The 24,557-nt window shown below is 35.1% G+C and overlaps 2 protein-coding genes and 1 pseudogene across 2 annotated transcripts; 2 read left to right on the plus strand and 1 right to left on the minus strand.

Moving 5' to 3' along the window:
* Positions 1-12,249: 12,249 nt before the first annotated feature.
* On the minus strand, positions 12,250-23,535 carry LOC127126010 (uncharacterized). The gene is made up of 5 exons (XM_051054869.1): positions 23,326-23,535; positions 12,935-13,013; positions 12,770-12,847; positions 12,567-12,676; positions 12,250-12,458 (listed from the first exon to the last, which is right to left on the minus strand). The coding sequence occupies exons 2-5, from the start codon at positions 12,980-12,982 to the stop codon at positions 12,353-12,355; spliced, it is 342 nt and encodes a 113-aa protein (XP_050910826.1). The 5' UTR covers positions 12,983-13,013; positions 23,326-23,535; the 3' UTR covers positions 12,250-12,352.
* Positions 15,783-18,407, plus strand: LOC127126009 (protein NRT1/ PTR FAMILY 5.2). The gene is made up of 4 exons (XM_051054868.1): positions 15,783-16,165; positions 16,250-16,467; positions 16,646-17,214; positions 17,314-18,407. The coding sequence occupies exons 1-4, from the start codon at positions 16,033-16,035 to the stop codon at positions 18,212-18,214; spliced, it is 1,821 nt and encodes a 606-aa protein (XP_050910825.1). The 5' UTR covers positions 15,783-16,032; the 3' UTR covers positions 18,215-18,407.
* Positions 19,929-22,683, plus strand: LOC127126011 (protein NRT1/ PTR FAMILY 5.2-like; annotated as a pseudogene).
* Positions 23,536-24,557: the final 1,022 nt, after the last annotated feature.

Raw genomic sequence — 24,557 nt, forward strand, 5'->3', positions numbered from 1 at the left:
GCCCAGAAAGACCTCGGACAGGTATAACCTTAATTGCTCATTCATAACAAAAAATGCTTTTCACACCCCACACCTTTCACACGTCTTCTTTTGGAAAATCGCCACTTAGCATACATCCGTACTAGGATCATTGCCGAGTTATATTTTTCTAAACTACTTTCTAAATTAAACGAGATAACCACTTTGTATACATTCATGCAAGAATCATTACAAAGTTAAATTCTCATTTTCAAAACCTTTTTCATACATTTCTCAACCACCTTTTTCAAACAAAGAAAACATAAATGATTGAGCAATTAAGAGCCCATGGATAACCATGGATACAAAGGGTGCTAACACCTTCCCTTTGTATAAAGTACCTCCCGAACCTAAGAATTTAAAATTAAGGTCTTTCCTGTTCTTTTCCACCTTTCCTTAAGGGATAAAAGAAAAGTCGGTGGCGACTCTTGCTAACCGCGACATTGCGATTACAAATCCAATAAGGTCCAGTTCACCGTATGACAGCATCCAACAACGTCTTGCAATTTGGTTGAAGTCCATTTTTGAAAATATGGATTTGAGTCAATTCATCAAATCCATGCCCTTTACACTTCCGAAGCATGGATTTGAATCTTTCCCACGCTTCATTTAAGGATTCATTGATTCCTTGTGCAAACACTGAGATGGCCGTCTTGGATTCCATGAACCGGTTATGGGAGAAGAATCTTTCGATGAACTTCTCTTCTAACACGTTCCAGTCTGTCATGACGGCTGGTGTTTGATCTAAGTACCAATCTTTTGCTTTACCGAGCAAAGCGTGGGGAAATAATCGTCTGAACAACGGTAGCTCCTGAGCCTGATCCACTCCGGCCGCCAATGCTATCTCATAAAATTTTGTGAGAAAAGCAAAGGGATCTTCATGGTCCATTCCGGTGAATGGACTTCCATATAATAAATTGAGAGTTCCCGTTTTCATCTCAGCTTGCCTTCCCGTGTGGTTGGCAAACTGAGCAGTGTTTCTTGGACTGTTTATGCATGGAGTGGAAATGGGCATTGGTTATGGTTCCATGATTGGTATGAACGGTGGTGGAGGTGTAGTAGAAGAACTTTCTCCTTGTTCTTGACGTTGTCTAGCCTGTTGCCTCCTTCGTCTCGTTTTGCTATTAAGCTTCCTTACGGTTCTCTCGATCTCGGGATCAAAAAGAAGTTCGTCCACAGGGATTTGCCCTCGCATAAAACGTAAGCTGCACACTAAACCAAACAAATTACAAGCACAAGTCAAAAATTCGAAAGCTAAAAATTAAGCAACCATTGCGATGCTCGCAATATCAATTCACAATCCCCGGCAACGGCGCCATTTTGTTGAATGTAGTTTTAAGTGTCGGGTTTTTGTTATCGTATCCACAGGGATTGTGAGATATCACCGCCTTTCGACAGTTGTTTTAATTCTTAGCTTAAGGTAACAATGGGGTTTTGGTATTTGTCACGGTATCTTGCATAAAAGTGTAATAAAATGCGGTAAAAGTTTTGGTTTGAATATTTGAGAAATATTGCCAAAGTTAGGGTTCGACGATCACTTTGCATGTAACTGTTAGATCAACAAAACTTATAAACTCCTTTAGATGATAAACTATTTCACAAAGTCCTCCCAATGTGTTTATCTCTAACACACATTGTGAGTTTTCCCATTTTGATCCATTGTTTATCTCTAACACAATCTATCAAAATGACAACTTTTTGGTTCAACCTTATGGTGAACAAAATCATTCATTACTATCTCTAGCTAACAAACAAGATTGGATGAAAACCTAGGTTAAGAGTTGGTAAACATCTCTCGATCATAAACCAACACAAAGAGTTTTCAATAAGAACAAAGTTTTCACCATATATTCACCATTAAAGAGTTTACAAATGAAGATCCTTACATTTACACACAAAGCTAATGATCATCTACATCTAACCTTAACAAAATGAAGGACTTAGCTACTCATTTTCATGGTAGCTTGTTCAACAAGTTTCGGAAGAAGGTTGATCAACATCCGAGTCGAATAATCGAGATTGGATGGGAATCCACCTTCTTTTTGTGAAAGATTGTTAAGAGATGAAGAAAAATGGTTTCTAGGTCACAAAAGATCCTAAGAGCAATGCTGGAAAAATATCTAAAAAGGTACAAAAGTATGGAAAAAATAAGGTATGGCTCCAAAAAGTAGCCCTTGCTACTTATAGAGCTGCTACTGAGCTGTCATGTTCGCTAGGCGAGCAGACTGCTTCGCCTAGCGAGCCCCTAAATGAGGCACCTGCGTCCAGAGAAAGATCCTTAGCTAGACTGTCATGTTCGCTAGGCGAACAAAACCTTCGCCTAGCGAAGGCCACGCTTCAACCTTCTCTCCAGCGAGCTTGAGAGGTTTTGCTACTGGAATGCTCGCTGGGAGCTCGCTAAAGGCTCGCCTAGCGAGTGAGTGCTGGCTGCGCTTTTCACCAAGTCTGGACGTGTTCGCCACACACCTCGCTGGAAGCTCGCCTAGCGAGTATGGTGATGTTTGCCCCTGTTAAATACTGGAGCTTTTCGCTGGGCTCTCGCTGGGCGCTCGCCTAGCGAGCCCTTCGCCACAGCCCTCGCCTAGCGAGCAAGCTGATGAATGCTTGTTTTATTTGATCCCTTTGCCAAATTTCTTGTGTCTTCATTTTCTATTATTTCATGCCTACTTCCTGCACAATAACACACAAATCAAAGGTACTAAGATCGTTTATCATTGTATTGCATTTCATCTAAAACAAAGGTGGTTTCGAACACTTTAGCAAGGAAATGGAGTGAAAGATACCCATATTTGATAGCTCAAATAAGCACTTTTGGGTATCTAACAATGGGACATGGATCATTTTATGAAATGCATGAGTATTCATTATTTTCCGCTGTGAACGCATATTCTTGAATATTCATGATAATTGAAATGTGTTATTTTAAATGACCAGGTGTATTGTATATTGATGATGAGTGATGTTTGGTTTTTGAAAGCTTTTAGTTTTTGAAAACGTCGATGTGACGCCCTTTTGTTTATATGCGTGCTTATTTACTCTGATTATATGTTAAGTATTTTGGGATAGAAAAAAGGGGTGTTACAAATGGCACTTGTATTGTCAGCATAAAGTGAAGTTGGCTCTGTTTGGGGAAATCCAAGTTCAGCCAAAAGACCATGAAGCCAAAGTATTTATGAATAAGCAGCAGACATGGCACAATACTCTGATTCAGTGGAAGATTTAGAAACTCTTGCTTGCTTCTTACTTTTCCAAGAGATCAATGAAGAACCAAGAAACATGCACCAACCAGTAACAGATCGACGAGTATCAGGACACCCTGCCCAATCAGCATCACTATAAGCACTCAACTGAAGAGAAATTCCAACGGAAAAGAATAATCCGCGGTGAGAGGTTCCCTTTAAGTAGCGAATTATACGACGAACCGCAGCTAAGTGAAGATGGCGAGGAGAATGCATGAATTGACTTACTTGTTGAACAACAAAAGATATGTCAGGGTGAGTAATAGTCAAGTAGTTGAGGCTACCCACAAGTTGGCGATACAATAAGGGATCAGGCAAAAGATCACCATCATCACGGTGATATTTAACATTAACCTCAAGAGGAGCATCTACCGGATTAGCCGATTCGAGACTAGCCATAGAAATCAGATCTGTAGCATATTTATGTTGATGGAGAAAGATGCCCTTGGATGTAGAATGAACCTCAAGACCAAGAAAATAATGTAGATTACCCAAATCTTTCATGTGAAATGAGGCCTGTAACTGTTGCTTAAGTCGCTGAATGGAAGCATGATCAGAACCAGTAATAACCATATCATCAACATACAAAAGAAGCAGAACAATACCCACAGATGTATTATGAATAAATAAAGAGGAATCATACTGACTCTGAGTAAAGGAGAATCCAAGTAGAGTGTAACAAAATTTCTCGTACCATGCTCTAGGTGCCTGTTTCAAACCATATAAGGAGCGTTTGAGTTTGCACACGCCTTTAGATGAAGAGAATAAGCCTTGAGGTGGAGTCATATAAATATCTTCTGTCAGGTCACCATGAAGAAAAGCATTCTTCACATCCATTTGATGAAGAGACCACCCACTAGAAGAAGCTATAGAGATGATCGTGCGAACAATTGTCATTTTGGCAACCGGTGCAAATGTCTCATCATAATAAATTCCAAATTTCTGCTTGTTTCCTAAAGCAACCAAACGAGCCTTGTAATGGTTAAGGTACCCATCGGAATTTAATTTCACAGAATACACCCATTTGCAACCTATAGGTTTGACATCAGGAGGACAAGAGACAATATCCCATGTGAAATTCTCTTGAAGAGCTTGAAGCTCTTCATTCATTGCTTTTATCCATCGCACATCTTTAACAGCCTGTGAGTAACAAGTAGGAATAGATATGCTAGAGAGTGTGGTAGTCAGAGAAGTATGTGAGGAATCATATCTGTCTAGTGAATATCTATCTGGTGCGCGAGATATTCTACCAGAATGTCGTGGTTCAACCGGTACAGGATCAGGTGGCGGTTCAGCGTCAGGAAGGGGTGTGGGAACCTGCTGTCTGTTTTGTCTAACATATACATGACCTGGTTTATAACGTTCAATAGATTGAGGCATAATAGAAAACTTAGGAAGAGTAACAATATCATTAATGGCAGGAGAAACACGGGGAAACATAAACTGATTATCAAAAAATGTCATATTTCTAGAAATGCGAAAACGATGGTTAGTGACATCATAACACACAAATCCCTTATGAGAGTGACTATATCCCATAAATGCACATTGAACGGATTGTACTCCAAGCTTACGTCTTTCAAAATGAGGTAAGTGAACAAAACACACACACCCAAAAGTATGTAAAGCACTATAATCAGGATGAATTTTAAAAAGACGAAAGAAAGGAGAATCAAGATCAATAACCATAGAAGGAAGACGATTGATCAAGAAGACAATTGTGGAAAGAGCCTCCACCTAAAATCGGGATGGTACAGAAGCTTGGAGAAGTAAAGTGCGTGTTACATCAAGCAAATGACGATTCTCACGTTCTGCCATACCATTTTGTTGAGGGGTATTGGGACAAGATCGTTGAGACATGATGCCTTTTTGTTGAAGGTATTCCTGAAACTTATGAGACATGTACTCACCACCAGAGTCAGAGCGAAAATTTTTAACACTTGCTTGAAATTGAGTTTCAACATATGTCAAAAATTTCTGAAACATAGAAAACACTTCAGATTTAGAACGGAGAAAATATATCCAAGTAAAACGACTATAATCATCAATAAATGTGACAAAATATTTATAGTGAGCATGAGAAACTACGGGAGACATTCCCCATACATCACTATGAATTATCTCAAAACAAGTAGAGGCACGGTGAGCATTAGACGGAAAAGGAAGTGTTTTACTTTTAGCCAATTTGCAAACAGAACATGAAACCGAGGCATTAGAAATAACATTTTTATTTCCCAACAAACCAGTTTTACATAAATGAGACAAAACACAAGAGTTTGGATAACCTAATTTTCTATGCCAATCCTCATAAGAATTCAAAACGTTATTACACGCAAGAGATAAATGATTAGAAATAAATTGTATTGGAAACAATCTTCCCACTTTAGGCCCCTTCGCGATCACCTTTCCCGACACCTGCTCCTGCACAAGACAACCATCTCTGGAAAAGTTAACATCATAATTTTTATCTACCAATTGACCAACAAACAACAAATTGGAAGCAAGTCCGGGTGATACAAGAACATCCCAAAAGTCAGAGTTTATATCGCCAACATTAGTGATAGATAAAGTATTACCATCAGCTATTTGAATTTTCTGATTACCATGATAAGATTGTAAATTGTGCAAATATTCAGAGGAACCCGTCATGTGATTGGATGCACCAGAATCAAGAAACCATGGGCGAGAAATATTAGAAGACTTACCCTGAATTCCCAAGGCCGAAAGAGCAGAAAGTACCATTTGTTGAATTAGTTCAGGCCGTAGAGTACCATCATTAGATGCATTAGTAACAGAAGGGCCAGTTGTAGAATTTGTATTTGCATGAAATGCCTGCACTGAACGTTGTGTTGGTCGTGGAGGACGTGTGGGATAATCAGATATAATATGACCTTGGTGCTTGCAATAATTGCAGAACTTTTTATTGCAACTCCGTGAAATATGGCCAAATTGTTTACAGGAGAAACATTGAACCTGTCTCATATCACGACCTTTACCTCTACTCTGAGCAGCAAATGCAACCACTGTAGGCTCAGAAACAGCAACTTCATGAGACATGGTTCCTTGAGTAGCAAGACGTTGTTCCTCTCGAAGAAGTTCACCAACACATGTATCTAAAGAAGGATCAAGATTCCTGTTCAGCAAAGCACCTCTGACAACTTCAAATTTTGGACGAAGTTTCATAAGAAATTGATCTCGCCGACTAGTGTTGTAGACCTCCTGGACATCCACAAGAGAACTATTGGGAACATCCACATGTATAATCGCAGAGTGTTCTGTCCACAAATTCAAAAAACCAGAATAATATTTTTGAACTGACATATTACCTTGTTTGTAATTGGCTATCTCGAGCTCCAACTGGAAACGTTTGGCCGCATTGTCCTGATTGTAAATACGCTTTAAATAGTTCCACATTTCTTGAGCAGTGGAAAAAGATCGCAAATTATTAATCATCTGAGGATCAATAGTACCGAGAATCCAAGTGATAATTTGAGCATCTTTGTTTTCCCAAGCATCTAAATTAGTTGTCTCTAATGGTGCCATAGAGATATCATCCAAGTGATTCCATAATCCTTTCCCTTTGACATTTGATTATTTCCTGATTAACACGAACTACAAAATAAATTCATGTTGTTGGCTAATAGGACACGAGTCGAAAAATTGAATCTCAGTGATATTATTCACTCCCGGTCTTTCTAGTGTATTTGTACACATATTAATTTCTCATTAAATGTGGCTAATATGAATCTACCCAATCTCGGTCAATCAATATTGTTATCCGATGAATTAAGCTCAAGTCAACTCTTATAGACGAAGATGATGATTTGAGGACTTGAACAACTTCAGAGCATTCAACATGAAGCTCCACCTTTCTAAATCATTGATCATAAGCGTATTTCAAACATTTGAAAACTCCACATAATTCGGATATGTAAACCAAACCAATATAACAACCAACATGATAATCTCATAATGTGTGCATACTAGTTTCGGCTATCCTGACACAATCAATACAAATGGGATATTTTAATTGCAAGAGATACATCAATTCATTCGCTTTAAGCCTTTCATGACGCATACTTCATATAAATGTTCCAATACACTTTGGAGTTTGAATTTTCCAAAAGCCATTGCAGTCTTCATCGGTGGCGACAATGTTGTTGTTTCCAAACAACTCAAATGCACCTGCCACAATAAATGTTCATTTGTCTGTACCACTCCATAGGAAAATATCAGGGACTTTGCCTCCATTAGGAGCAATAATAGCTATCAAACTATTAAAAACTTCACTAGACATGAAACTCTTTAGCCAATCCCAATTCTACTCACCATTAACATCAACCAGATATAAGACTTTGTAATTTTGTTGTTCTTCATTCAAACTACCAACTAAATTACTAAGTTTAAACCCATGAGTAATCCAATAGTCATTTCAAGCATTAACTAATTCGACATTTCCAACCGACCATAAAGTCATCCCATGATGTGCCATCACATACTCATTATACTCTTCCATAGGATATAATTACACGCCTTAGCTATCATAGTGTTTGGATAATTATCTCTCTCGTACTTTCCTTTCATAACTTGGCACCACAATGAATTATCCCCACTTTTGAATTGCTAACCAAGCTTGACGATACAAGCTTTATTCATATCCACCAACTTTCTAATTCCGAATCCTTCATCATTTTTTGACATAGTGTTGATGGTAAACGTGTGATGTCACATGCAAGTATACATGTATATTTTAAGTAGAAAATGGTAGAATAGTAAGGATGTCAAACCCATATGAAGTGGAAAGTAACTTATATTAATTTTGTAAAGAACTATCTTTTATAAATGAGCATGATCAAGATAAAAACAATTTATAATAGTCATGTAGTTTAGTAGCAAACAAGAGCGGAGCAATATAAGGAAGTAAATGAGTTCAATAATAGAGAGCATGTTGGGTAATGCTCTATTAATATAAATTTGTAGTTTGTGTGCTAGAACATGGAAGTGCTTGGGATATCTACTTGTCGTTGATTAAGTTTACCTACAACAACAATTATCATTCTAGTATTGAAATGACATTATATGAGGCATTGTATGGTAGAAAGTGTAAAACTCCTTTATGTTAGTATGATTCAGGTGAGAGTGTTGTGCTCGGACTTGAGATTGTTCAACAGATGACTGAGAAGATCAAGTTGATCCAAGAGAAGATGAAAGCGTCGCATAATCGTCAGAAAATTTATCATGACAAGAGGAGGAAGGCACTTGAGTTCTAGGAAGAATATCATGTATTTTTTAAAGTTACTCTGATAATGGTGTTGGTAGAGCTCTGAAGTCTCGTAAGCTCACGTCGTGTTTTATTGGTTTGTATCAAAATCTACAGAGGATATGAGAGGTGGCCTATCATATTGCCTTACCGCCGTCGCTTGTTAATCTTTGTGATGTGTTTCATTTGTCTCAATTGAGGAGATACATTCCAGATTCGTCTCACGGGATCCAAGTGGATGATGTGCATGTGAGGGATAATCTGACTTTTGAGACATCACCCATACAAATAAAAGATTGGGAGGTGAAGCAGTTGCAGAGAAAAAAGATTGTCTTGCTGAAGGTAGTTTGGGGAGGACCATCCGGTGGGAACATGATTTGGAAGCGTGAAGAGCAAATGAGAGAGTCGTATCGAACCCTATTTTTTTCAGGTATTTTTTAGGATGAAAATTCTTGAAGTGAGAGAGAGTTGTAACACCCCAATTTTTATTTTGTCTGAATGAATTAAATCATTATAAATCTATATGTGTTTGTGTAATTGTTGAGCATTTTATTTAATTAAAAGAAATCAAATTATAAGGTATGCGTACTTGAGATGAGAGAATAATTAAGGGATTGTGGTCATATCGTTAACCTAGAATAATTTAGAGTCATTTTAGATAATTAAAATAATTTAGAATCATTTCAGGCAATGTTGTTGTTTCCAAACAACTCAAATGCAATTGCCATAGTAAATGTTCATTTGTTTGTACCACTCCATAGGAAAATATCAAGGACATTGCCTCCATAGCCATCAAACTATTAAAAACCTCACTAGACGTGAAACTCTTTAGCCAATCACAATTCTACTCATCATTAACATCAACTAGATCTAAGACTTTGTAATTTTGTTGTGCTTCATTCAAACTACCAGCAAAATTACTAAGTTTAAACCCATAAGTAATCCAATAATCATTTCAAGCACTAACTAATTTGACGTTTCCAACCGACCACAAAGTCATCTCATGCATTACCGACCACATACTCATTATACTCTTCCATAGAATGTAATTATACATCTTAGTTGTCATAGTGTTTGGAGTCTAAGTTTGCACTTTTGATATTTGACAAAAAGTCTTAAAAGTGTTTTGTTTGTGTCTTGGAGCAACACCTCAATTAATCTTCGAACCTTCGATAAAAGTGGACAATCTTGAGACTAAAGATTGTTGAAATACGCAAACAAAAAATCAAAGAAATCAACTGTAACTGGATTTGGAAAAAGACACTGGATTCTCTTTTCTATTTTACCATTGATCGTGTTCATAAGAGAATGGATGACTGAATGATAAGTTGTTGTTTCTCTTCTGATTTGATCGTGTCTTATTAGCTTGTAAATAATCTATGTGTAACATCTTGGTTAGATTTGACTCTAAACTTTGAATTGGGTATTGTCTTATTTCAAGTGTCTCATGAGATTTGTATTATTAGTGTTCTCTTAATCTAACGAATGCATTACCTTTAAAAAAATATATGATATCATGTCTTTAATTGGTTAGAGAGAGGAGTACCTCCAAGTTGACACATTATCAATTTTTTAAAAGGGTTTGAGATTGCTGTCGATGAGGGTAACCGAGTTTCGTTGAGGTTAACAATGATATGGCATTCAATGGTAATGGTTGAATAAATATATAAAAAAACAGTAAAATTTATTTATAACAGTGATGTAGGTATTGGGAGGATAATCACTTGTTGTGTTTGAAGAGATAGTGACGTGCAAGATGATTTGTTTTGGCCAGTCTTAAATATTAAGTTGGTGGTCTTCTTATGATTACTTAGCTTGCTTGACCGAAGTGTCTTTCTTATTTGTCATTTATGCTAGTGATAGTGGTGTTTTTGGATGGTTGTTTTCCAAAAGTGATTGAATGTGTTCTTTTCTTGGATGTGTTGTATTTGGTTTTGTTTTAAGTTGGTTTGTATTCTTTTAAATTTGAGTATTAATGATATACTTGTATCTTTTTGCTTCTATGTCATTTATATACGAGTTTAATTGAAATATATTGACAGTATAAAATGATTAGTTAATCATAGACGTCGGATATTAAAAGAAGTTTGATTTTTATTTTAAAAATCTATAAAGTAATAAAAATGGATGATGGTGATGAATCGACGGTATAAAACTTTTTACGCTGACAGTGAATAGTAATTAATCTCTTTGTATACGTTGTTATTTTCCATTGAAACTATATAAGATATCTTTTATCTACAAGATAACTTTTATAAATTACACGTTATTACATTTTATTGGTGTTGAATAAATTTCTTACATTTTTTTTAAAAACAATTAAAAAAAAAGAAATGCTAAGAATGTTTATGGAGTACTGGTTAAGAGGTTGAAAATGTAAGTTAAATATTTTTTAAGAGATTATAGAAATATGTTTTTTCTTAAATAAGTTTATTTAATACAATGAAAATATAAATAATTAATTTTTAAAAAATATTATATGTATTCAATAAATTGAATATATAATATTTTCTTTGTTTAGAATTCTTAACCATCTTCCCGATTAGCATGATCCTTAAAATAATTCTTTCAAGAGCTTATATGAAGTTGTCATACTATTTATGTTAATTAAATCAATGCAAATAAATTAAATTATGAATAATGATGGTAATTAGCTTTCATATAACATAGGTTTATTCACATGAGATAGGAGTGGAAATAGACTAGGTCGAGTTAGACTTTGTCAAATCTAATCCTGAATTGTCAAAAAAACCGAAGCCTAAGTCTGATCTATAGTCTCATAAACATATTTTTAGGCGCGAGTCTGACATTTTTAAAGGCTGGTTAGCCTGTTAGCCTAGATAAAAACAAATTTATTTTAGACATATTTAAATAGACAATTCAAATAATATTTAAATAGACTAATAAACTAAAAAAACTAATGAGACAAAAAGTGTTTGCATTGTCTTATAACTTATCTATTAACATAAATTTCATAAGACTTATTTAAGAGAACTTATAAAAATAACTTATAACATTGTCATGAGATTTTTCATCTTATTTTCATAAGTTCTCCAAAATAACCAAAATTTATTTATTTATTTTAATTCAAAGTATAAAACATAACATAATATTAATAAAAAAATTATTCATAGGCCGGTCTAATAGGCTAATAGGCTTAAAATGTTTTTTTATGGCATGAGACATAACTTTATTTAACTAAATAGGCTTATTAAAAAGTTTAGGTCTTTTCTATTTAAAAAAACATATCTATGTAAATTAGACTGTAAGTTCATGTTACTCAGTCTGATCTATTTTCATCCCTAACATGAGATACTCGTTATTATTATCATTATTATTAGCGTTCAGACGAGCACTCTTGTGCCCATCTGCCCGCTTTTTTAATACGCACAACAGAGAAAAATAAATATTTGTTTTTTATGAGGTTTCTATTGTACGTCGCATTACACTTTGAAAATGGTAAATAAATATATTCAAAATTATATCGAAGCATGCAAAGTACTATTGATACTGTGTAATCAACAACGTTCTTTAAGAGGAATGTCGAACATGAAATCTTTCTTCGAAGTATTTTCTTTTTTTCTGCAATTGTTTTGCGTAGTAAAGAAAAAATGTAAAACTCTCAAATTGGATTTTTTTAGAGAAAAAGATAATAAAATTAATAGTAAGTAGTGTAATATATGTTTTTTTTACATTATAAAGATTCGAATCAATTCTTCGTACATCCCTTTATCAATGCGCTTTTGAGATTTAAAAAACTACAAATACATGACGAAATGTCATATCATCAAAGAAATACATTCAAAATATTTGACTCGTTTAAATATAATATGGTTTAGTGTGACACAAATAAATGTATTACCTGGAGAATGAATATACTTTGTTTTAGTATAGATTTGGTAAAACAACAACTATGACTTGTTTCTGAATTACCTGGATTTCTGGTAAAAAAAGAAAACAATGAACTTAGTAAATACTAATAGAAGTTAAACTCATGCGTTCAAAAATATTCTAGAGTGAAAATATTCTTAAATGAATAAAATAAAAACCTCTTCATCCTTTGAGATATTATTTCTCTTTTCACCATTTTCCAAAGTTGTGTTTCATCTGTTATCACTGTAGAGCTCCAACTGACAGAGTAAATTTTTAGACGTTTGACCTGTTTCAATAAGGATGATAAAAATGTTAGTGAAAGAGTGGTGAAAATGCAAAAAACAGTTTTTTATACGTATTGTGGAAAAGGTAAATACACCTTATTGTCGAGTTTGCCGATGGATAAAAGTGTTTGTTCATTCTTCCATGTGTTCCATTTATCTTCAAAGTCTCTTATCTAAAATATTACATAAGAATATTGAGAATAAGTATGACTTAATTGTCTAACATAAAAGTATAAAAGAAATGATTAAGTATAACTTACTTTTATGTCGAAGCAAGTTTCAACATTCTTCCGTTCAACTCCTTGCATAATTGGAAGATATCACTGTATTCTAGTTTGACTGTATATTAAAGTAAAAGAAAAATATATTTAGTTATGATATAAAGAATACAATATAATCTTGGTATGCCATGTAACCAAAATGGGAATCAATGTGTGAACAAATTTTTTAATATACTTAATAAATAACCACGGATGCAATAAAAGAGTTTGTTTGAAGACTATATTTTTTGTGTAGTCACCATCTTCTCCTTTCAATTTTCTTTCCCTAGTTAAAACTCTTGTCGTTGTCTTTGAAACACCCCTGGATAAAGTCACATATACTTGTCCATGACTAAAAACACGTCGTAGAAGATATATTCCAACATTTGGAATGGTTTGTCCTTGCGATTTATTTATTGTAATTGCAAAACTTAGTCGCACATGAAACTGTTTTCTACTAAGGACAAAAGACAACCCATCACTTACAGATGTTTTTATTTTAATTCTGGGCAAAAAAGCTCATTTTTCTGCGTTGTTTATTGTCAAGATTTCCACATCCAACATATTCATAAATAAACAACGACATAATAACCGCGTCCCATTACACAATCCATATGTAGGATCTAGATTTCGTAACAACATCAATGGTGCACCCTTTTTTATCTTTAGAATATGTGGTGGCAAACTACCTTGTGCAATTGAGTTTAAGAATTTTTGCTGGTATAAATTATGATTATCCCCCTCAACCTCGTCAAACGACAATAAATTATGTTCTTCTCCTGGAAACTTGTCGATAATCATATCATTCAATTTATGGACATCATCATTTATTGGTGTCAAAATAGCTTTTTGTACCATATATGGGGCATCCCAACCATACAATTCTAAATCAGGAAAAATATGTTGGATAAATACTTGTATGGAATGTTCACCTTCCTATGGGATTGCAATTTGTGAAGGTAACCTCACAATGTCATCTGGTTTGGTAGGTCCAACACCATCACTAATGCAAATAAGAAATTCTGCAAACTCTTGATCATGCAATGGTAGCTTCTTGATCATTCAACTCGATCACATTATTGGCCTTCTTGGCCATTTTCAGTTTGTAACTTGGTTTCTTGAGCTAATTTTGTCTGATTCTCAATCATATAGACCATAATCTTGGTCCAAGCATTTGACTTAGACATAGTAGGTGTTGTCATCACCCCCACCCTGTTGGGGTTATCTCACCTTTCTTTGATGGTTGTTCCTCCTAGATTTCTCATTCTCACATGAAACCGTGAGTTGGGCGAAGTCTCACTGAGTGAAACACATTCTCCTCGGGCATGAATCCCTGATATTTTGGTGGGAATAACGCAATGTTTTTCAGATTTCTAGCAAAGCTTCTTCTACTAACATGGTCCAGTTCCGCCATGTAGTAGCTTTGATCAGCTTCCATGTTTTCGACAATGTTTTTTTCTCTCCATATTAATATTCTTTAATGGAGATATGAGGGGACAACGCCAACAGACAACAATGTGTATCCATTCCCTCCCCAGCAATAAGTTGTAGTTGGATTTGGAAGCAATGTCTATGAATAAGGTTGGTCGAATTGTGGTTTCAACAGCCAAATGTACTTGGATTTCCCCCAGAGAATGGCCAGTATTGCCTTCGTAATTGGAGAACACCATGTTACGAGGCCTTCAGCCAGTGTCAAACTTCCCTATCCATCTTAACAAGGAATCTGGCATCAAGTTAATTGTCACACCACTATCGAATAAGACATTGTTGACACCATGATTGCCAACTTTTGCTTTGACGAAAAGAGGTTTTAGATGGATTTTCATCCCCATATATGGTTTTCCAAAGTCGTCATTCTACTCTTCGACATAGCAGTCATTCATCACATAATAGCAAACTGACTTGTGTTCAGCCATATTTTTGGCAGAATATTTCTCTTCTACGCTAGTTACTTCGGTCACCATGTCGTACTTGACGGGTAGCACCGACACCATATTGCACATGACATCAAAATCGACCTCTGACCCTAAAAAATTATCTACTATCATTTCTCAATCTTCATTGCAAGCTCATGTTAATCAATCTGATCTATTTCCATCCCTAACATGAGATACTTGTTGTTGTTATTATTATTATTATTTTTTATTTTTTTATTCTTCATGATACTCATATTAGTTGAATATATAAAAATAAATGTCTCGGCAATAATGTTTATTTTATATATTTTTTAATTAATTTTTAATATTAATAATTTGTTAATATTAATATATTATAAGAAAATATAAAGAAATATTTATGTAAGATATTAAACTCTGAACCAACAATTCACATCTATTTAATTCAATAATTATTTTTATTTTAGTTTCAAAATAAAATTTAAAATAAGAAGGGCAAGTGCTAAATTAAGAATGAACATGAGATAGAGACAATATAGGCAGGGCCAAAGCATGAAAATCATCAATGATGACAATTAGAAAAGAAAAATAGTGCACAACATTTTGTGCCATGTCAATATCACTTCCTCCTCGGACTTGATTGATAAGTTAAATGTAAACACAAAGTACAACTTCACATATATTTTTTAATGAGAGTGCAACCCTCAAATTTAAAAACTCACCAAATGTCCTTAAATACTGATATTGAACTTTCTAAGAACTAGTCTTCAATGCTTTGCACTCAAATATATTAGCTTGCGCTAACTCTAACTTAAAGTCAAAATAATGTTTGAATTATCTTTTTATACTTATTTTTAAATTATAAAAAGTTTGGATCTATCTTTTTTATAAATGAAAACTATATAAAATAAATAATTAAAATAAATGGGGACTTTCAAGATGACGCATCTCAAGAAAGAAAGAAAGAAAAATACGAAAAATGTGGAAAACCCAAGAAATGCAAAACAACAAATCTATAGCGGATTCCTTTGTATTCGGCTTAAATTTTATGTTTGTTAGCTCATGCAAAATGGACAAAATATAAATATAGGTAGGTAAAGCCAAACTTCTAAAATCAAATTTCCCGTCCTTAACTTGTGTATATCCAAAAGCTACCAAACCTTGCATGAGAGCTATCACAACTAGTTGTTCTTGTCCAACGTCATGGCAATGGTTGAAGAAAAAGGCTCTGCGACTAGAGAACATGATTACACTCAAGATGGTACAGTTGACATAAAAGGTAGACCTGTTTTAAGATCAGAAACCGGACGATGGAAAGCTTGCTCCTTCATAGTAGGTAAAATGAAGCCTTTCGCGGTCTTAAATATCGCGCATATTTGAATCGACGGTGATATTATGCATGTCTTTTTGTGATTTTTAGGGTATGAAGTGTTTGAGAGGATGGCTTACTATGGAATAGCATCAAACTTGGTAATTTATCTAACAAGCAAGCTTCATGAGGGTACCGTGGAATCTTCGAACAACGTTAGCAATTGGTCGGGTTCGGTGTGGATGATGCCGCTTGTTGGAGCTTACATAGCTGATGCTTATTTTGGCCGATATTGGACCTTTGTAATCGCATCATGTATTTATCTCTTGGTATGTAACGATTCCAAAAACAAAAGGACAAGTTACTCACAAACAGGAAACTTGACACATATCTTAAGCTTATTTGCTATATATTATTGGTTGATGCATTCAAGCTTGACAAAACTGTCATTTAGTATGTTACTTATCTGATCAAAAGCAAACATGTCATTCTTTTGTTTGATCACAGGGAATGTGTTTGTTGACTCTAGCTGTTTCAGTATCATCATTGAGGCCACCGCATTGTGCGCAAGGAGTTGCAGACCAAAATTGCCCCCCGGCGTCACCATTGCAAAGAGGTATTTTCTTCCTTGCACTGTACATCATTGCTGTGGGAACAGGGGGAACCAAGCCCAACATTTCAACAATGGGAGCAGACCAATTTGACGAGTTCGAGCCAAAAGAGAGATCCTATAAGCTTTCCTTCTTTAATTGGTGGTTTTTTAGCATTTTCGTCGGTACCCTTTTCTCCAACACTTTCCTAATCTACATACAAGACAGGGTGGGTTGGGCCGTAGGGTATGGCCTTCCTACCGCCGGGCTTGCCATTTCAGTATTGGTATTTCTGATAGGAACTCCATTATATAGGCATAAACTGCCCTCAGGCAGTCCTATAACTAGAATGCTTCAAGTCTTTGTGGCGTCTATCAGAAAGTGGAAGGCACAAGTCTCAGATGATCCAAAACAGCTACACGAGTTAAGCATAGACGAGTACGAATACAATGGGAGAAATAGAATTGATCACAGCTCTTCCTTGAGGTTTAAGTTTAACTACTTTTTATCCCTTCTAATTTCACCATCTTTTTTCATGTCATGAAAATAGGATGTTAATAATTTAACTTGCATCTGTGCATGTAGTTTCCTCGACAAAGCGGCTATGAAGACCGGCCAAACTTCGCCATGGATGCTTTGTACAGTGACACAAGTTGAGGAAACCAAACAAATGACAAAAATGATTCCTATTTTGATTACAACAATCATCCCAAGCACATTGATAGTTCAATCAACCACACTCTTCATTAAACAAGGCACCACACTAGACAGGAGCATGGGGCCACATTTTGATATCCCTCCAGCATGTCTCACAGCATTTATAACTATCTTCATGCTAATAAGCATTGTAGTCTATGACCGTGTTTTTGTGCCAATGATCCGGCGATACACAAAGAATCCCCGAGGAATCACAATGTTGCAGAGATTAGGAATTGGTCTAGTGTTGCACATCGCTATAATGGTCACTGCATGCTTAGCCGAGAGGAAGAGACTCCGTGTTGCAAGAGAAAACCATCTCTTTGGCCGGCATGATACAATTCCCCTTACGATTTTTATTCTCCTCCCTCAGTTTGCATTGGGAGGGATCGCCGATAGCTTCGTCGAAATTGCCAAACTAGAGTTCTTCTATGATCAAGCACCAGAAGGCATGAAAAGTCTAGGAACATCATATTTCACAACCAGCTTGGGTTTAGGAAGTTTTCTAAGTACTTTCCTTCTTTCAATTGTAGCTAACATCACTGAGAGACACGGCCACAAAGGTTGGATTTTGGATAACCTAAATATCTCCCGTTTAGACCATTATTATGTATTCATGGCAGTGCTAAGCTTACTCAACTTCCTTTGCTTTGTGGTTGTTGCCAAGTCATTTGTATATAATGTTGATGTCAGACAAAACAAATCAGGTTTGGAGATGAACCCTGCTGATTCATCTCAGAACAATGTTAGAATAAGCCAAAGCAGTCCACAACAAGATGCCAAGTCCTAGGAAAACACGACCGTTAATCCTTCTATTTGCCTTTCAGTAAATAAATAGCTACAAATCTGTCTCTGATTCTTGTTTAGAAACCTTAACATGTTCATAAAGAGTTTCGAATCAATGATAACGAACATCAGCTGAAAAAAACTATGTTGTCATCTTTTATTGCACAGAATAATTAAGAATGTTAATACTTAATACATCTCATCCGTTGCATCTAAGTATTTCTAGAAAAACTTCGGTCACTTTATGCTAAAAAGACTACTATATGCTACAATATCTCTCATGTATAAATATGTATGGCAAAAGAGGGAATATATTTTTTTTAATAAAAAAACAACAAGAATATAGAATCAATTATGAGAATTCTTCAAGTTAGGCAGGGAAAAATTAGTAGTTAAATAGTTTATCAGACTTCTCATGATCTAATCTCAAAATGTTAAGGATCAAGTTGATTCAGAATATTAACAACCAAGAATTTTCTATACTGTTTGTTTTATTCTTGCAATTTTCATTAATTTTTTATCAATTGGCCCACAGTACTTAGTAGAAACGTTCTCACATTTGAGAACGCTTGCAAATGTCGAAATGAAAATTCTGACCAAGTATCCATTTATTCTGACAGCTTGGCATTGAATATCATGTAGAAACGGTAGCACAGCAGGCGACAATCATGCTCTTAGAAAACCAGCAATAATATCTAATACATTCTTTCAGACAAACTTTGTGAGTTCCATTTGTTAATGGCTCCTATCATATAAAAAGTAAAACTGCATAATTTAATAAATTCCACATGAATTTCATTGAATATTGGTGTTAGTATTATTGGGAAAAATCACAAGGCGTTGATTAAAGATAGAGTATAAAAAGAGTTTATATAAGGGAACATGAGACTCCTTACCCTATAAATCGGTTTTGTAGTGATGAGTTAGGCACAACCTAAATTCTATCAATCAAGTTATGGGCAATCTACCGTTTATAAAATAGCATTAGTAAGACAAAGAAAATCTTAAATCACTTGAAATACTTGTGTAACTCACGAAGATAATTAAAACCTTAAATCCCATATTAAATACTTATATATATTTAAGTTCATTCACAAACGCAAAAACTTTCAAAGATTATAGACAATACGATTCAACGATTAACATGGACGATTCCACCAAATTCCACCAAAATAAAATCATATGAATACTCTTAATCACTCTTAATCACTGAGGGTGTACTCGCATTTTAAAAAAAAAATAGTGTTTGAAGGAGTTGATCAATATCTTAGAGATTCGACAAAATTTTGCGTCGGCTATCGACTGTCTAACACAAGCCTCTCCTTTTTTTTTATCCGGGCTTGGAACGGTTGTTGTGGTTGTTGATGTAGTGCTCGGAGTATTTACTATTTGATAGTCATTCTGAAACTGAGATAGTAATAGAGTTCAATTTAATCTTTATTTTATTAAAAAATTATGGAATTATTTTATTCCCACTTTTCTGTTTAATTAACTAATCAGATGTAAAAAAAGTTTTACTTCCCTTTTCTCTTAAATTTTCTTTCCACATTTAAGAGTGTGAAACAGTTACAAGCATATTCCATAAATGTTGTGCCTGCCGGCATACATATGATAATGATATGATGCTAACATGCTATATTATTCTAATTAATTACTACTAATGAATAGTATCAGTAAAATGTCATATATCTTTGTTTGAGGCTACGTGTACAAATGGATACTAGTCTCTATTATTAGTATAAAAAATATTAGAGATAGATACAAGAGAAAAGCCACCTTAGCATTAGAGATTACCAGTTTCAAAAGATCTAATAACAGTTTGGTGGGTAAGTTAAAGGTAAAACACCAAGTGAGTCAGCAGAGAAAGAAAGAGATGAAAAATGTGTAAATTTACAAGAACTACAAAACAAAAAATCCGGCGGATTAATCGCTTTTTGTTTTCGACCTTAATATTTTTGTTTGTTGGCTCATGTAAACTTGAAAACTTACAACTTAAAGGGAGTGAAAGCTAAGTTTCTGAAATCATAGTCTCTGTCCTTAAATACATCAAAAGCTCATGAGAAAAGGTAGCAACCTTGCATGATCCTACATAAGAGCCCAAGTAGCTATTCTTGTCCAGCATTATGATGGCAATAGCAGAAGAAAATGGTTTAGCAAACGGGAAAGAAGATTACACTCAAGATGGCACGGTAGACCTAAAAGGTAGACCCGTTTTAAGATCAAAAACTGGAAGATGGAAAGCTTGCTCCTTTATAGTAGGTAAAATGATGCATTTTGCTGCCTTAACATTTTGAAACTTATTCAATTATTCATTCTAGCTTCAGCATCGTTTTCACATACAGTATAATGTATTATCATTACTAATGAATATTGCATATACATTTTTTTTTGTCATTTATAGGGTATGAAGTATTTGAAAGGATGGCTTTCTATGGAATAGCATCAAACTTAGTGGTGTATTTAACCGAAAAGCTCCATGAGGGTACTGTGGAATCATCAAACAACATAAGCAACTTAAGCGGTGCAGTGTGGATGATGCCACTTGCAGGAGCTTACATAGCCGATGCCTATCTTGGCAGATATCGGACTTTTGTGATTGCATCAGGCATTTATTTCATGGTATGAAGTGTGAAATTTAATGTCATAATATGAATATATGCTACTTAGTGGTATAGGTAAGACTTGGTAACAATATCACAATAGCAAATTTGACATCATAACTTGGCCCCGAAACTTGACTGCTCATATCCTATCTTCATCCTAACCATGTGGCTTCATCATTCATTCACTAACATTTGAATTTCTAAAATTTTGTGATTTACTATACTACCCATCTTACGCAATTATTATAATATAACGTATAAACAAACAGCCCTTGATTTCTTTGACTACAGGGAATGTGCTTATTGACTCTAGCAGTTTCACTACCATCTTTGAAGCCACCACAATGTGCACAAGGCATAGCAGACAATAACTGCCCCAAGGCGTCACCATTGCAAAAGGGTGTTTTCTTCCTTGCCCTATATATCATTGCCGTAGGTACAGGGGGAACCAAGCCCAACATTTCTACAATGGGAGCAGACCAATTTGACGAGTTTGAGCCCAAAGAGAGATCGTACAAGCTTTCCTTCTTCAATTGGTGGTTTTTTAGTATTTTCCTGGGTACCCTATTCTCCAACACTTTCCTAATTTACATACAAGACAATGTGGGTTGGACTGTTGGATACGGCCTTCCGACAATCGGGCTCGGTATTTCAATATTGGTTTTTCTGGTAGGAACTCCATTGTATAGGCACAAATTGCCCTCAGGTAGCCCTATAACTAGGATGCTTCAAGTCTATGTGGCGGCTATTCGAAAGTGGAAGTCATGCATTCCAGAAGATCCAAAAGAGCTACATGAGTTGAATATGGAAGATTATGATTGTAAAGGGAGAAACAGAATTGATCATAGCTCTTCATTGAGGTTAAGTCTAGTTACTCCTTATCTCTTCAACTCTCACTATACATGTTTTCCATGTCAGGAGAATTCGGCATGAATTACTAATTTGCATATACTGCCCCTTCTCTACTTGTAGTTTCCTTGACAAAGCGGCTATAAAGACTGGTCAAACGTCGACGTGGATGCTTTGTACTGTGACACAAGTTGAGGAAACCAAACAGATGACAAAAATGATTCCTATTTTGATTACAACAATTGTGCCAAGCACATTGATAGTTCAAGCGACCACACTCTTCATTAAACAAGGCATCACACTAAACAAGAGCATGGGACCCCATTTTGATATTCCTCCAGCATGTCTGACAGCATTTATAACTATCTTCATGCTGATAAGCATTGTAGTCTATGACCGTGTTTTTGTGCCAGTGATCCGGCGGTATACAAAGAACCCCAGAGGAATCACAATGCTACAGAGACTAGGAATTGGCCTTGTGCTGCACGTCATTATAATGGTCACTGCATGCTTGGCTGAGCGGAAGCGACTCAGTGTTGCAAGAGAAAATCATCTCTTTGGCCAGCATGATACACTTCCTCTTACTATTTTTATTCTCCTTCCTCAGTTTGCCTTGGCAGGGATTGCTGATAACTTTGTTGAAATCGCTAAGATGGAAATCTTCTATGATCAAGCACCAGAAGGCATGAAAAGTCTCGGAACAGCATATTTCACAACCAGCTTGGGTTTAGGAAGCTTTCTCAGTACTTTCCTTTTGACAGCCATTGCTAATATCAGCCAAAGACATGGTCACAAGGGATGGATTTTGAATAACCTAAACACATCCCGTTTAGATTATTATTATGTATTCATGGCAGTACTAAGCCTACTCAACTTCCTTTTCTTTGTGGTTGTTGCCAAGTTCTTTGTATATAATGTTGATGTAACACAAAACAAATATGGTTTGGAAATGATCATTCCTTCATCTCAGGACAATGCTAGAATAAGTCAGAGCACACCACAACCAGATATCAAGTCCTAGGGAAAATAGGATTATTGTTCCTTCTGCCACCCTCCGAAAAATAAAGAGCTTAAGATCTGTCTTGTTGTGATTCCTTCTCTTTTTTGCTTAGCACTATCCAATATCATCTAATGCACTCTCTTAAACAAACATCGCATGAGTTGCACTAATTTTCACATGAATTTCATTATATATTAGTGTTAGCATCCATCAATATCTAGAATGCAAAAGCAAGATATGGATTCAATTGAAATCTCATCTTAGCATACACAAATCTTGATGCAGATGCTTACTAAGCTTGAGAAACTGACCCAGCTCAAGTCACTTGGTTAGGTATGGATTACTATAACCATTTAGTTTGGTTAGTTACCGATACCTAACTAACTTGTCATTTTCTTGAGCTGAATCAACAATTGCATCAAAATTTGAGCATACTGTCGGAACTGCACTTTCAACTCAATATACAATCGAACTGCACTTTGAAATCAATACACTATCGAAACTGCCAAGAAAACAACATATCCCAATTTAAACAAATAAGCATTTCGAGTAATAAGATTCAAAGTTGCTTCAATCTTCAAAATCAAAGATAATGACAAGGGAGTAAATAAATAACTGAAAATAAAAGTGCGGAAAGTGTAAAGAGATGACTGAATGACGAACCAGAGATAGCGTGTGAGTTCAAAAGCGAGTTTCTGAAAGTGGAGCCTCCATGGATTTAACAATACACTATCATATGTAGTGCTAACGGATTTTTGCAGAATCCTCCGTTTCATTGTTTGAATCCTCCACTTCGGCCTCTATATTTGAATATGCTATAAGGAAAGAGGCGGAATAGAGTGGAATAAAAAATGATGGAACCAAATAAAATGCATTTTATCCTATTTCGTTTCATTTCATTCATTTTTAATTAAATCAAATAATATAATATGAATTTGTACCATTTTATTTCGCTTCGCTCCATCATGTTCCATAAATCCAAATATAGTCGAAATATATTCAATTTTGGTCAAAAGATTTAATTTCTTCGGAATCTTTTCATTCTTAAGTTAATTTAAGATTCGACTTTTTATTTAATAAAATTTATTTTAGTCATTAAAAATTAGAGAATTTCTTATGACGCTCTTTGGAATGGAAAAATAATCTATGAAAAATCGAAATTGTCTTTTAGATTTCAGAGATATTTTTTTGTACTCATTTTGTTTTAAATCAAAACTTTTACTGATTTAGAGATTTATATTTGAAATAATTTAAAACATACATCATGCATTCCAATTTGAAATGTATCTTACTCATTTATTATTCCCGAGATGCATTTTTGTTTAGGATTTACGAAGATGCATCTTCGTACCATATCAAAATCTTTCTGATTATGTTTGTTTTATGGTTTACTCATATGAAAGTGATGATTTATAAATGTTAAGTACCATGTTATGTTAGAGATTTAAATCATGCATTTGATGTGTAAAAAATAACATATATAAATTTAGATGATCCAAAAATGACATATATAAATAAAGTCGAAATACACGATAAAGTAGAATGAAGTGAAAATAAAATATAATCCATAATGTGTCCAAAATACAACTACTATATACTATTGTGTATGTCGTACTACAACTCCTCTGACTCCTTGATGTCCACTACCCCTAGTCCTTTGACGTTGTCTCCGATACATTAGTGCCTCTGTCATAATGGCATCCAAGACCTGCCTCACCTCAGACCCATCAAGGAAGATACCTCTATCAATGCATGCATGCACAATCTCCATTATCCGATGACATTTAGGGAAGACATCATGGACATGATCTAATTGCGTCAGCTCCTCCTCTAGTATCTCCTAATGAGCTGACCTTGGTCGATCTCCTGGAGCATCTTGTACAATATACAAATGT

This window comes from Lathyrus oleraceus, chromosome 3 (genome assembly GCF_024323335.1).
Source record: "Lathyrus oleraceus cultivar Zhongwan6 chromosome 3, CAAS_Psat_ZW6_1.0, whole genome shotgun sequence".
Taxonomy (NCBI): Eukaryota; Viridiplantae; Streptophyta; class Magnoliopsida; order Fabales; family Fabaceae; genus Lathyrus; species Lathyrus oleraceus.